Source organism: Telopea speciosissima, chromosome 8, assembly GCF_018873765.1.
Source record: "Telopea speciosissima isolate NSW1024214 ecotype Mountain lineage chromosome 8, Tspe_v1, whole genome shotgun sequence".
NCBI classification, from domain to species: Eukaryota; Viridiplantae; Streptophyta; class Magnoliopsida; order Proteales; family Proteaceae; genus Telopea; species Telopea speciosissima.
Genome location: NC_057923.1, coordinates 53,380,955 through 53,394,814, shown reverse-complemented (window position 1 = coordinate 53,394,814; position 13,860 = coordinate 53,380,955). Strand labels below are relative to the sequence as shown.

General features: G+C 37.8%; 1 protein-coding gene across 1 annotated transcript; it reads left to right on the top strand.

Annotated features, from left to right (window-relative positions):
- Positions 1 to 11,531: 11,531 nt before the first annotated feature.
- Positions 11,532 to 13,115, top strand: LOC122672437 (aldehyde oxidase GLOX1-like). The gene has a single exon (XM_043869912.1). It carries the CDS (start codon positions 11,592 to 11,594, stop codon positions 13,113 to 13,115), a length of 1,524 nt encoding a protein of 507 aa, XP_043725847.1. The 5' UTR covers positions 11,532 to 11,591.
- Positions 13,116 to 13,860: the final 745 nt, after the last annotated feature.

Below are 13,860 nucleotides of genomic sequence, written 5' to 3'. Positions count from 1 at the left end.
ATGTTAGATGGGTAAAACTCATTCTTAAAAGCTAGCTATTATGGAGAAGTGTTCAAGTATCTATAAGTCTTTATATCGGTCTACTTACATTTGACGTAGGATTATTATTTTTTGGATGAATAAAAAATTATATTCAACAAAGCACAAGAAACTTCCTCCCCCCCCCCCCCCCGCCAAAAAATAAATAAATAAATAAACAAAAGAACAAAGAACAAAGAAAAGTAATACAAGGAGAAGGCTTCACAAAAGAACATCGGACACATAGTCGCTCTCACACATGATCAATTCATCATACATGATCATGTAATCGCTCTCACATAGTACTCTCTCTCTCTCTCTCTGGATTTGGGTCTTCTGTAGCACGACAGGGTTTGTAGCGCACATCTGACGAACCGCAGTGGTCGGGCATGCAACCCAACGCACAAGTGGGGTGTTGGACTACGTGCTCGGACGCTGCAAGCTGTTGGATGTGCACTACACACCCTATCGCGCTACAAGGAGCCCCACGCCTCTCTCTCTGGTAGATGATAATTAGATATCCTAAACTAATTCATTTATTTAAGGAGAATCAGCTGTCGTTATAATGTTGAGATGAGGGAAGTCTCTTACAAATAAGAACAAAGAATTCATTCCATCTCTTCCCGAAATGGTACCAATACTTCCATTCGTCTTGGATTAATCACTCATATATATTGTAAGGGTATTTGTGTAATATCTCTTCATATGTTCTAATATAATCCTACTTGTATTAATACTCAAGCTGTGAGGGGCAATCTAGTAATTAGCCCATCTGACCTAAACCCTAGTTTCCTATAAATACTAGCTGGAGGCAGCAGTCTGGGTACTCCAAACTAGATACTCAGAGTGTAATGCTTTAAGCAACTTTGTGCTTAAACCCTAAACCCTAACATATATGTCCCAACTACTACAGAAAACTATATATTAATTAAGCAAACATAATTAAACAACGTGAAGAGAGAGAGAGAGAGAGAGAGAGATGAAAAAATAAAAAAAACTGCTCCCTACAGTTTTCTTGTACACTTGTATAACTCCAACTCCTTCTGCACTGATAGTATTTATCCAGGACAAATTAGATGCTGAAGTGTACAACAACATCTTAGCCTTATCCTAACTAAATGAAGTTGGGTACATGGATCCTTTCAAGACAAAGTAAGGAAAACTGAGGTCCCCACAAGGGAGTGGGAAGTCAGAGAAATGAAGATTAAAAATGAAGAAATGAGATAAGAAAAGTGAAAAATAGAAAATGAAAAATAAAAAATGAAAGTAAGCGGAAAGAGGCTAGCCCACGAAAATGGTAAAATCTCAGCTAAATGGTGTCGACAACGTTGATCTTTACCCTCCAATAGGCTCTATCTGAGGTCATACTTGGCACAAGCTCTAGGCTATGCATGTCATTCTTCACAACCTCACCTATGGTCATTTTAGGCATGCCCCTAGTTCTTTTAGCTTCTTCAATTGGGATCAGATCACTCCTTACTGGGGCATCCTCAGGCCTCCGTTGTACATGGCCAAACCACCTCTGACAACATTCTCGGAGCTTGTCACTGATCGGGGCAACTCCCACATCAGCTCTAATGCGTCCGTTTCTCACTTTATCCTTCCTAGTTTGCCGCACTTCCATCTTAGCATCCTCATCTCTGCCACACATAGCTTTGCTATATGACATTGTACAACATTCCGCCCCATACATCATAGTTGGTCAGACAACAGTCTTGTAGAACTTTCTTTTAAGTTTTAAAGGAATGTGGTGGTCAAACAATACTCCGGTCACCCCTCTCCACTTCATCCATCCCACTTTAATTCTTTGTGAAACATCATCATCAATGTCACCTTCTTTGTTTATGGTAAACCCTATGTATCTAAAATAGTCACTTGGTGCTATCTCTCTCCCCTCAATTTTCACCATGTCATTATCAATCATAGTATGACTAAAGTTACACATCATATACTTTGTCTTTGATATACTAATCTTAAAGCCTCTTGTTTCCAAGATGCTGAAGTGTACTGCTTGTAATTGTAAACCCTGAAGTCCAGGTAGGGAAGGAACCATACTATCAATGGCTGTATTTTTTCGCCTCATTTACAAATGGTTGATCATACCACCCTTTGACTCTTACATGATATCTTATGGACATCGATCGAAAGTCTCAAATCAAGGGATTCTTCTTTGACTGTAGTTGAAGGAAAATTCGATCCAATTATTATTAACAAAAATAAAAAATTGTCATACGCGAGATGTGTAACTCTAGAGAGATGACAGAGTGAGCGAATATCTAGCCTTGCCCAACACGGGGTAGGATATCAGAGTCTCTTCATGTATATTTGTCCATCCTCCCCATTAATTCCTCACAAAGCAATTATAATAAGAGTGATAGAAATCCTTTTTTTTCATGACAACGTACGTTTGGAATTCTTATCTTTCCTTTCTTCTTCTACTTCTTGGTTAAGTAAACTTTGCTTTATCCACATTGGTTACTCCATAATAATTACCTAATGTGAAGATTTGAATTTAATGTAATAATAATATGGGAGTGGGCCGGGTTTCCTAAAATGCAGTGTGGCAATGAGAGTGCATGGAAGCACCAACAAGGGTGAGATTTCCGTCTTTCATGGGGGGTGGGGTAGTCATTTTGATCCCCTCTATGTTTAAATGCAGGGGCCATGCTGCCTTTTGGGAATCTTTTTTCTTAATAATATATAGCTAATTAGTTATGAATGGTTGGTCTTAATTTCAATTGAATTAATGGATCTACCAATTATATAAAGTCTAGAGAAGTTTTTCTAGTCTCCTAAGTCCTACTAGAGGGTATCTCAAGTATAAAGTTTTTCCAACTAGCAAAAGAAAGAATTGAATAATTAAAGGCTACCTACTAAAAAGTTGCAAGGAGGATACATGGATATACATATGGAAGTGTATGCCATTTCATGGAGGAAGGTATATGATTAAATATTTGTGCAAAGTTCGGCATTCATGTAGTAAATTCATTAGACCATTACCCGATGATTTCCTTTACATACCGTGAAGGCAATAGAGCAACGGATTTATTGGTTAATTTGGCTTGTGAGTCAGCGACGAACTTGGAGTTTTATGGAGACACTCACATTCCTCAAGACTTGTGGAGAATTTCTCGAGAAGATGCATTAGGCTTTCCAGTGTTAAGAAAATAAGCTATTTTTTTAGTTGGGCTTTTGGGTGGGATTTTTTTTTTCTTTGAGCGAATGAGTAATTTATTATAATCTTGGGCTGGGGTAAGGCGGGAAGGTCCCCCCTTATTTCCATCTATTCTTTCAGATTTATTTTAAAAAAGTTTAGGGGCTGGCCCGAGTCCCAAATAATATTTGGGTTAAAAAAAAATCCTTATGATTATCAAAATTGTCATATCATCTTCCCACTTGATAAACTTGAAGAGCCGTTGGCGGTCTAGAAAGCCTCTGCAACTCAATTTGAAAGGATATGATATGATACGAGTTATTTGTAAGGGTATTTATGTAATATCCCTTCATATGTTCTAATATAATCCTACTTGTATTAATGCCCAGGCTGTGAGGGGCAATCTAGTAATTAGTCCATCTGACGTAAACCCTAGTTTCCTTATATATACTAGCTGGAGGCAGCAGTCTGGGTATTCCAAAATTAGATACTCAGGGTGTAATGCTTTAAGCAACCTTGTGCTTAAACCCTAAACCCTAACAATCTTAAAGCATTAGAAATTTCGTTTCTCTGCGATCAAGATCGGCTTTGGATTTTCGAATTCACAATTTATTTTTGAGAGATCGGCTTTGTTGATCATGGGTTTTGCAGAATTCCGAGATCGGCTTCGGCTTTGATGTCATCATTCATCTGCAGGATTTCTTGGATCGTCACGTTGCTGGGCCCATATGTGTAATCGACTTTGGCCTTGATTGCATTATTTTTTGATTTATCATTCAAAACAATAGTAGTTTGATTTGATTGATTGAAGGTGAATGAGACAAAAGGAGTTGAAAGTTTGTTTTTGATTTAAAAAAAAAAACAAACAGTGAAGCTTTCTGTAGTCTTTGTTTTTGTTTTGTTAGAAATTTTTTGACAAAAGCTAAAGAAGCTTTATGGTGTTGGTGCCTTATTATTAAAAATAAAAAATAAAAAATAAAAATCATCATTGATTTGATCGTTGGCACTTGGCAGCAAGCTCTTTACTCAAAGCCGTTTTCAAGGCATTGAATTGACTGTCCTTCATTTAAAAAAACAAAAAAAAAAAGGACACTTTTGATTTGATTTATCAAATCTTTTTGGGTTCGGCCACTATCTACGAGCAGCCAACACTCGCGCCAGCAGCCAGCACCAACGTGTACGTTACGAGTGTCGACGCTGCTACACTGCCATCATCCTTTCCTTCGCCATCTAAATCCAGGGTTCTCCATCTCAAGTGTGATTGTTTCTTGAAGTATTTATTTTATTTGAATTTTACTTGGGCATATAAACAAATCACTTAACAATGGAGAAACATGTTGTTCCAATTGAGATGATCAAATTGAAAAGTTTTAGTGGCTCTGAGTTCAGTTCTTGGAAAAGGAGGACTTAGTTTGGACTGAAGTACCTCAATATTTTTTACACTATGGTAAATATTTTTTCTGATTGCACGGACCTAACTGAAGCCCAATGGATAAGTGATGAGGACTTTTGCAAAGACTACCTTTTGAACTGCCTATCAGATAGGCTGGCAGAGACCTATAGTAAATATGAAACTGCAAAAGAGATTTGGGAAAACCTTGAAGCCCAATTCAAAAAGGAGGAGGACCTATCAAAGACTCACTTGGTTGACAAGTTAATGGATTTCAAGTTTCAAGAAGACAAGGAAATAGTTCCACAAGTAACAGAGAACTTGAGAACAAAACTGAACCAAGAAAATATCTCTGTTGTTGATGCATTCTTAGTGGGTGCAATTATTTTTAAGTTACCCTCTACCTGGCATTCCTTTAAAACTGAGATGCATAGGAAGAAAACACAAGTGGGGCTAGATGATCTCAAACGGTTCATTAGAATCGAAGATGAGAACAGAGCCAGGAATAACTTGGAGATGGTGAAACGACAACAGGCATCTGCCAATTTCGTTTCACAACCCAAGAAAAATCCTAGGCAGTCTAAGCCACCTAAGAAAGAACCCCAGTAGTTGGAGGCCAAAAAGACTAACTTTAAAAAGAAGGGCAAGTGCCGTAATTGTGGAAAGTGGGGTCATTATGCATCTAAGTGTAGGAGTCCTAAGAAAGGGAACACTGACACACCACAGAAGGAAGTTCACATGTTGGTGGACAAGACTGAGCCTACTAACTTTGTGGCCATGGTTGGCCAGTATATCTTCACATTGGTGGTTAGACTCTGGAGCGACTTGTCATGTTTACAATAGCAATAACCTGCTCATTGATGTTGTTTAAGTAGCAGAGACTGTCACTGTTGCAAATGGAGAAGTCGTGGAAGTGGTTCAACAAGGGACAACGAACCTGGTTCTTTCATCAGGTAAAATACTTACTTTGAAAAATATTAAAATCTTTCCTGATTTTAAAAAGAATTTAATTTTAATTGAAATTTTGCTTGATGCTGGCGTGTCTATTACTTTTAGTAGTGGTAGAGTAACACTGTCTGTTAACTCTTTTTATTTTGGATGTGCTTATAATTTGAATGGTATGTTGAGGTTGAATTTAGCTAATAAGACAATAAACCAGGTTAACCATACTTCACTTGATCCCAAAATACTACACTGTAGGTTAGGACATGTGAACTATAGGAAAATGCTCAAACTAGCTAAAATTCATAATTTACCATTAGACACTTCAATTAGATTTAACAGATGTGAAGTGTGTACTCAAACCAAAATAACTAGAAAACCTTTCAGAATGGTTTCTAGGAGCACTCAACTTCTTGAACTTATACATTCTGACATTTGTGACTTTAAAAGCTACACAACTAGAGGAGGTCGAAAGTATTTGATAATATTTATAGACGATTTTTTTAGATATTGTTATTTATACCTGTTAAAATCTAAAGATGAAGCATTTGAAAATTTTAAAATTTTCAAGAATAGGGTAGAAAATCAGTTGAACTGAAAAATTAAAAGATTTATAAGTGATAGGGGAGGAGAATACAAATTGACAGAGTTCAAGGAATTCTGTGCCTCTGCAGGCATAATCCTTGAAACTACTACTCCTTACTCACCTCAATCAAATGACATAGCTGAAAGAAAGAACATGACATTAATAGAGATGTTAAACTCCATGTTATTGACAGCTGGCATGCCCTCTTACTATTGGGGAGAAGCAGTGTTGACTGCAAATCACATTCTAAATAGACTACCACATTCAAAGCTGACTTCTACACCTTATGAACTATGGCATAACCATCCCTGTAGATATGACACTCTTAAAGTTTGGGGATGTATAGCTTATGTTAGGATACAAGACCCTAGGAGACCTAAGGTGGGACCTAGAACAAACACTTGTGTGTATCTAGGTTGTGCAAAAGACAATGCTGCAGACCGGTTTTTGGATCTATCAACCAATGTGGTGATAGAATCTAGGGATGCCATATTCTTTAAAGATAAATTCCTCAGAGATAAAGGCCTGACCTTGCCTGGTTTGACTGAAATGGTTACAGAATCACCTTTGGAATCTGAACCAATTGTTTCTGACACTACTCCCACAATGCTCCCTGAATCAGAACCTAGAAGAATATCTACTAGAGATAGAGTACCCAAAGATTTTGGTGAGGATTTTGTGACCTATCATTTAGAGGCTGATCCATCCACTTATAAGGAAGCGATGAGATCTAGGGACTCACTGCTATAGAAAGAAGCCATTGATGAGGAAATAAACTCTTTAATGCAGAATGAGACCTGGCACCTTGTTGATCTGCCTAGAGGGGCCAAGACAATAGGGTGTAAGTGGGTACTGAAGAAGAAACTTAATCCGGATGGGTCTATAGTCAGGTATAAAGCACGGTTAGTAGCTAAGGGTCATACCTAGGTGAGAGGGATAGACTATTTTGACATCTACTCCCCGGTCTGCCACCTGGCAACAATAAGGATTCTTCTTGCCATAGCATCTATTGAGCATTATGTTGTGCATCAAATGAATGTAAAAACGACTTTCCTTAATGGAGACCTAACAGAATAAATCTACATGAGCCTGAAGGGTTTGTCATGGAAGGTTCTGAAAAAAGAGTTTGTAAATTAAACAAATCTCTCTATGGTCTTAAATAAACACCTAAATTGTGGCATGAGAAGTTTGACAAGACAGTAAAGAGCCTTGTTTTTCAAATCAGTAACTCGGATAAGTGCCTTTATTTTAGGTCTGAGTCAAACAAGGTAGCGATTATTTGTTTGTATGTAGACGACATGTTGATTCTAGGTTCTGATCTCTCTGTAGTGAGTGACATTAAATAAACCTTGTCCAAAGAATTCGACATGAAAGATCTTGGTGTGGTAGACACCATTCTTGGAATGAGAGTTAGCTTCGATGAGCAAGGGATCTCCCTTAGTCAGTCTCATTACATTGAGAAGCTACTTTCTAGTTGGGGATACAGTGATTGTAAACCGATTGAGACACCCTATGACTATAACAAACGGTTGAAACCTAATGCAGGTGACACCGTGAATCAGTTAGAAATGAGTTGCACTAGGATAGACATAGCCTTTACGGTAGGCATGCTGAGTCATTTCACTAATAATCTTGGAAAAGAGCATTGGGATGCCCTGAAGAGGCTGATGAGATACCTTAAGGGTACTCTTGGTTATGCTCTATGTTATACTGGACATCCTCCGACTTTGGAAGGATATTCTGATGCATCTTGGTGCTCAGATTTGGGAGACAGCAGATCTATTAGTGGTTATGTATTTACACTAGGAGGAGCAGCTGTAGCATGGAAGTCCAAGAGACAGACTGGTATTGCTCTGTCATCTATGGAATCGAAACTTTATGCTCTAGCTTTTACAGGAGATGTAGCAGAGTGGATAAAGGATCTGATCATGGATATTTCATTGAGAAGTTTTAAGTTAAACTCCATATCTATATTCTGTGATAATCAAGCAACAAAGACGATAATGAATAACTCACTCTTTAATGGTAAGAGGAGACACATCCGGCTGAAACAGGCCATACTGAATTATCGAACAGAACAAGGGATTATCACTTTGATTGATGTGAGATCGAAGGATAATATAGCAGATGCCCTTACAAAGGGATTGAACAAAGATCGAACATTCAAAACTACAGGGGAGATGGGGTTAAAGACCATTTAGTCAGGTCCTAACCTAACCCAGTATTATTTTGAATATTCGAATCTCATCTAGCCTTGGTAAGCATTCGGGACAATTTACATGTTTCAGATAACTTAGTTAGGTTACTAAGTATGGGGGTTTGTGAAACCATTCCAAACTTGATGGTGTAGCAAATTTTCATGTGAAGTTTCCTTACTTTGTTATTTCACAAAGGAATATGAAAATTGTTTGATATGTTTCAATGATATTGTGCTAGTCTTTATGTCATTCCAAATTTGATGACATGTCTTTTATAGTATGGTGTACCATTTCAAATTTGATGATACAACATAAATCTATAACTAATATGACGAACACAATATTTCAAATGGAAACATGGTATGGTCCTTGTGATAGAGACTATATAGGATCGAGTTCTTGTAAAGAAACTTGATGATGATGCTTATTGTTTTTTATTTACCTTCAACCATATATGGAATGTACTAAGTTCTTATTGTTGAACTAGATACTATTGAGCAAATGATTGAATTCATATTATCTTATGAAATTCATATTTGACAAATTACAGAGAATGGCGAAGATAGAGGAGAACGGTTGAATCTGGATCTCGATGAGGATGACTTACTTGATGAGTAAAGTCACATGGATTGCAAGGACTTTTTTCTTTTGATTATTTCTTTTGGTTTAGCTACTTGCATGTGAAACTTCGGATTTATTGTTGGGTTTAGTTTTGATCTAAAGCCCTAGTTTTATTTCTTGAAGTTTACTTATTGCTTATTTGATTTATTGGATTATTGATATTCAATTTATTCAATTTATTTTGATTCAATTACTGATTGAACAATGGTTTCTATACATGTGTGGTGGATATATGTAGAACATAGGAGGAGATTGTAAGGGTATTTATGTAATATCCCTTCATATGTTCTAATATAATCCTACTTGAATTAATGCTCAGGCTGTGAGGGGTAATCTAGTAATTTGCCCATCTGACCTAAACCCTAGTTTCCTTATATATACTAGCTGGAGGCAGCAGTCTGGGTATTCCAAAACTAGATACTCAAGGTGTAATGCTTTAAGCAACCTTGTGCTTAAACCCTAAACCCTAACATTATTTCTATCACAATATGGTGGTGGAGTATTAATGTATGTCTGTTGTGCTTGTGCTCCATTGTTAACAATATGGGTTTTCTTACGCAGCACTATGGAGAGTGAGTGAATTCCTTTCACTATCATTTTATTTATCCTTGCAAGTATTTTTTCTGAGGTGAAATAGAGGGACAGTTTTGTAAATTCTTTTTAAAATAATCCCTCTCTATATTTATCTCTTTCTTTGGGGTGGATGTGGATCAGAGATGTGCTATTGTTTGAAGAAGGTGATCGTGGGAAGCCATGTGGACACACAATTTGTAGAGTATGTTCAATGGATCTCTGGTGGAATCAAGGTTCCACCTGTTCTCCAAGTAGGGGGAACACCGAGTCAAGGAGGGAGACAGTGGAGAGAGAGAGAGAGAGGGACGGGGGAGGGGGATGCAAAGGGAGGGTGGGGAGGGGAGAGAGGAATACAACGCAAGAGAATAAAAGAGGGAAGACGCAGAGCAAGATCTGGAGAGGGGAGGGATGTTGGGTATATTATATAACCCTTTTATATGTTAAATATAAGTCTACTAGAATAAGGATCCAGGTTATGGTGGGCCCATTGGATAAAACCCATCTAATCTAAAAACCCTAGTCTTTCCTATAAATACTAGTTGGAGGCAGCAACGTGTATTATTCCAAGCTTGATATGTAGGGTGTATTGCTTTAAGCAACCTTGTGCTTAAACCCTAAACCCTAACAAGAGGAGGGGTGTGGAGTAATTTTATAATATTTACCCTCTATTCTAAGTTAGGAAAAGTTTTATGAGGGTTAAAAAGCCTAAAGTGAACTGCTTCGGCAAAATGATGAGTAGAAGGACCCTAATAATAGTCTCATAATGATGATGGTGATGGTCTATACATGTCAACCGGTCCCTAAACAATATCCTAGCAGCTCTATATTTTATGATGTGTGATCCAATTTCTCTATTTTTTTTGTAAGTAGAGGGGTACTCTTAATGTTAGGGATTTAGAGAGAACTCATCTTTACAAGTTTGCTATTACTGAGAGGGTGCCAAAGTACCAATAAATCTCTACATCCGGATACTTATTTCTGACGTAAGATTGACCGTTAATATATGGGAGTTTGCAGAAAATTAGGACTATAAAACTACCTGAGTTAAAGAGTTAACTCTTCGACCTGTTGAGTTTTTTTTTTTTTTTTTTTTTTGATGAAAAGCGAAAAGATACATATTAAAGAGAAAGGAAAGTTTGTACATCATACAAGAAGGGATGCATAGTAATTCTGTTTGTGAGAGAAAAGAGAGCTAAGGATCATAGAGACTTAAACCATTTTGGTGCACGAAATTTACAGTTGAAAAGTTTGAAGTTACTTCTGCTAGCTCAAAAAAAGGAAGGTATGAGGTTCCAGGTGATGTACAGATTTCCTTGGGGATTTAAAAAGCCATTTAGTCTATAGTTATTGAACCATATTTTTTTGAGATAGATTCCATCTTTTGAAACGTATTTTCACTTTGCAAGATTCTGATTAGCTCAGCTTCCATATTGTCAGTTAAACATGAAAATCCTACAAATGTTAAAACACTTTGATCATCTAACAAAAAGCAATATGCCCAGCCGGCCTGGTGAGTTGATTTAAATTATTAAATACAATAAGACCTACCTGTTCATCATACATCATCAGATAGTCGCTATCACACAGCACACACTCTCTCTTGGATAGATGATGATTACAAATCCTACATTTTTTTATTTTCTGACAATCATCTGTCGTTATAATGTTGAGAACGAGGGAAGTCTTTTACAAATAAGACAGATTAATCATTGGTCAAAATAAAAAAACGGAAGCTATAAATTAGCAGCAACTGCCAACAACCCAAATTCGTTGCGACATTAAAACAAAAAAAAATAAATAAATAAAATCCCAAACTCGTTGTCATTAAAAAAAATGGGACCAAATTCCTTTTCTTGTACGCTTGTACAACTCAAACCTCTTCTCCGTTTACACTATTTAAACGGGACCAACCCATGCACATTTCACACACACCCTCCTCATCTCATTTTATTCATCCTTAAATCCTTCATGGCTCTTCTTTCTCCAATACTTCTCTGTTCCTTCTTCTTTTTCTTCTTTGTTATCAATCTTCTCAATTCATCATCATTCATATCCGCAGCTCCACAAGGTCAATGGAACCTCCTCCTTAAAAGCATTGGAATTTCAGCAATGCACATGCAACTACTCAACAACGATCGAGTTATCATCTTCGATCGCACCGACTTCGGCCGTTCCAATCTCTCCTTACCTAATGGCAAATGCCGTAATGACCCCAATGACCAAGCCCTCAAGCATGACTGCACCGCTCACTCTGCTGAGTACAACGTACTCACTAATTCCATACGTCCCCTTATGATCCAAACCGATACTTGGTGCTCTTCCGGTGCCGTCTCCGCCGACGGCAACCTCATTCAGACTGGCGGATCCAACGACGGCGAACGTGTCGTCAGAATTTTCCAACCTTGCTCCACTTGTGACTGGCAAGAGATTTCTAATGGACTCAGTGCTAGACGTTGGTACGCCACCAATCATATTCTACCGGATGGACGGATCATAGTGATTGGTGGTCGCCAGCAATTCAATTACGAGTTCTACCCCAAATCTACTGCTACTTCCACTAATAATCAGCTCTTCTCCTTACCATTTCTATCACAAACCAATGACATTTACGAAGACAATCTCTACCCTTTTGTTTACCACAATGTGGATGGCAACTTATTCATCTTCGCCAACAACCAATCAATCTTGTTCAACTACACAACTAATTCCGTTGTGAAAACCTTCCCACAAATACCAGATGGGAATGCTCGGAATTACCCAAGCACGGGCTCTTCAGTTCTGCTTCCACTAAACCTTAACAACTTATTAATGGAAGCTGAGGTTCTCATCTGTGGTGGAGCTCCACGTGGGTCAATCCAGCAAGCCAATTCTGGGAAGTTCATCGGAGCACTTAAGACATGTGGAAGGATCCGAATTACTGACCCGAATCCGACATGGACCATGGAGACAATGCCCTTAGCTAGAGTGATGGGTGACATGACTTTACTCCCTAACGGCCAAGTCTTGATCATCAACGGTGCTGCAAGGGGGGTTGCCGGTTGGGAAATGGGTAGGGATCCGGTTTTCTACCCGGTGTTGTACCTACCCAATAACCCAGCCGACTCGTCTCGGTTCCAAGTACTAAACCCATCTTCCATTCCACGTATGTACCATTCCACTGCAATCTTACTACGTGATGGTAGAGTTCTAGTGGGAGGAAGTAATCCTCATCAGTATTACAAATTCACCGGCGTTCTTTATCCGACGGAATTAAGCTTAGAGGCATTCTCACCTCCTTATTTGGATTCGGAATATTCCGGAATACGACCGGCGATCACCGCTCCGGTGTCGTATACTAAGCTAAAGTATGGGCAAAGATTGGCAATACATTTCTCGGTGTCGAATACTACGGTGGATAAGAAGAAGGTACAGGTGACCATGGTGTCTCCAACTTTCACCACACACTCCTTCTCCATGAACCAGAGGGTATTGATACTGAATACCAGGCGTCTACAGGTTGTGACGAAATCGTCGTATGCCATTGCCGTGAAGACTCCAAATTCAGCTTTCCTAGCACCTGCTGGGTATTATCTTCTATACGTGGTTCATCAAAATGTACCAAGTGAGGGGGTTTGGGTTCATATCCAAGGATAGCTCCTTCAACTCTGAACTTCGATAGGTGGTTATCACAATTTGTTTTCTTCTTTTATTGGTGGAATTAATTAAGTTTGTGAATAGCTTCTCTCTCTACCTCTCCTCTTTTTGTTTTCTAGTTTCGATTTCTAATGTAAATAAATGCCCTTCTTTTTAAATCAATAAATTAATAAGGTGTATTTTTTTTCTTCCTATTCTGGATGTATATCATTTTTTTTTAATAAAAATATAATATTTATTTTAAGGCAAATGGTTTCAAGTACGACCGTGCATGAAGTAATTTTAATGTAATTTTTGTTGTCATTGCTCAATCGTGCATGTAGAATATATTTTTTGGGAAGCCGTTTTGTTTGTTTTTTCGGTTTCTGGTAGAGGAAGCAGTTTTGTTATGATCAGTATAATTAGAAGAATATGTCCCTTAGAAATAGTCAGGGTTGTTAGGGAATGATAGGGTAAGAGTAGTACCTAGTCTATAAATATTATGAATAGAGATTGGGGTTAGATTAGCTAGATTGTTGGGTAATTAATGTTTTGCTTTTGATTTTATAGGTTCTCTTTCTGGTTTGATGTTGATTTGCACCGTAAATTCGTGGTTCTAAACCTAATAGGAACCGAATGAAACTGATACCTCCAACTCAAATACTAGCCTATGCATCAATTGGATTAATTAATAACATAATAATTAATTTAATATACAATAATTGCAACATACTTGAAACATAAAATAAGTAAAATGTCTTGGGTT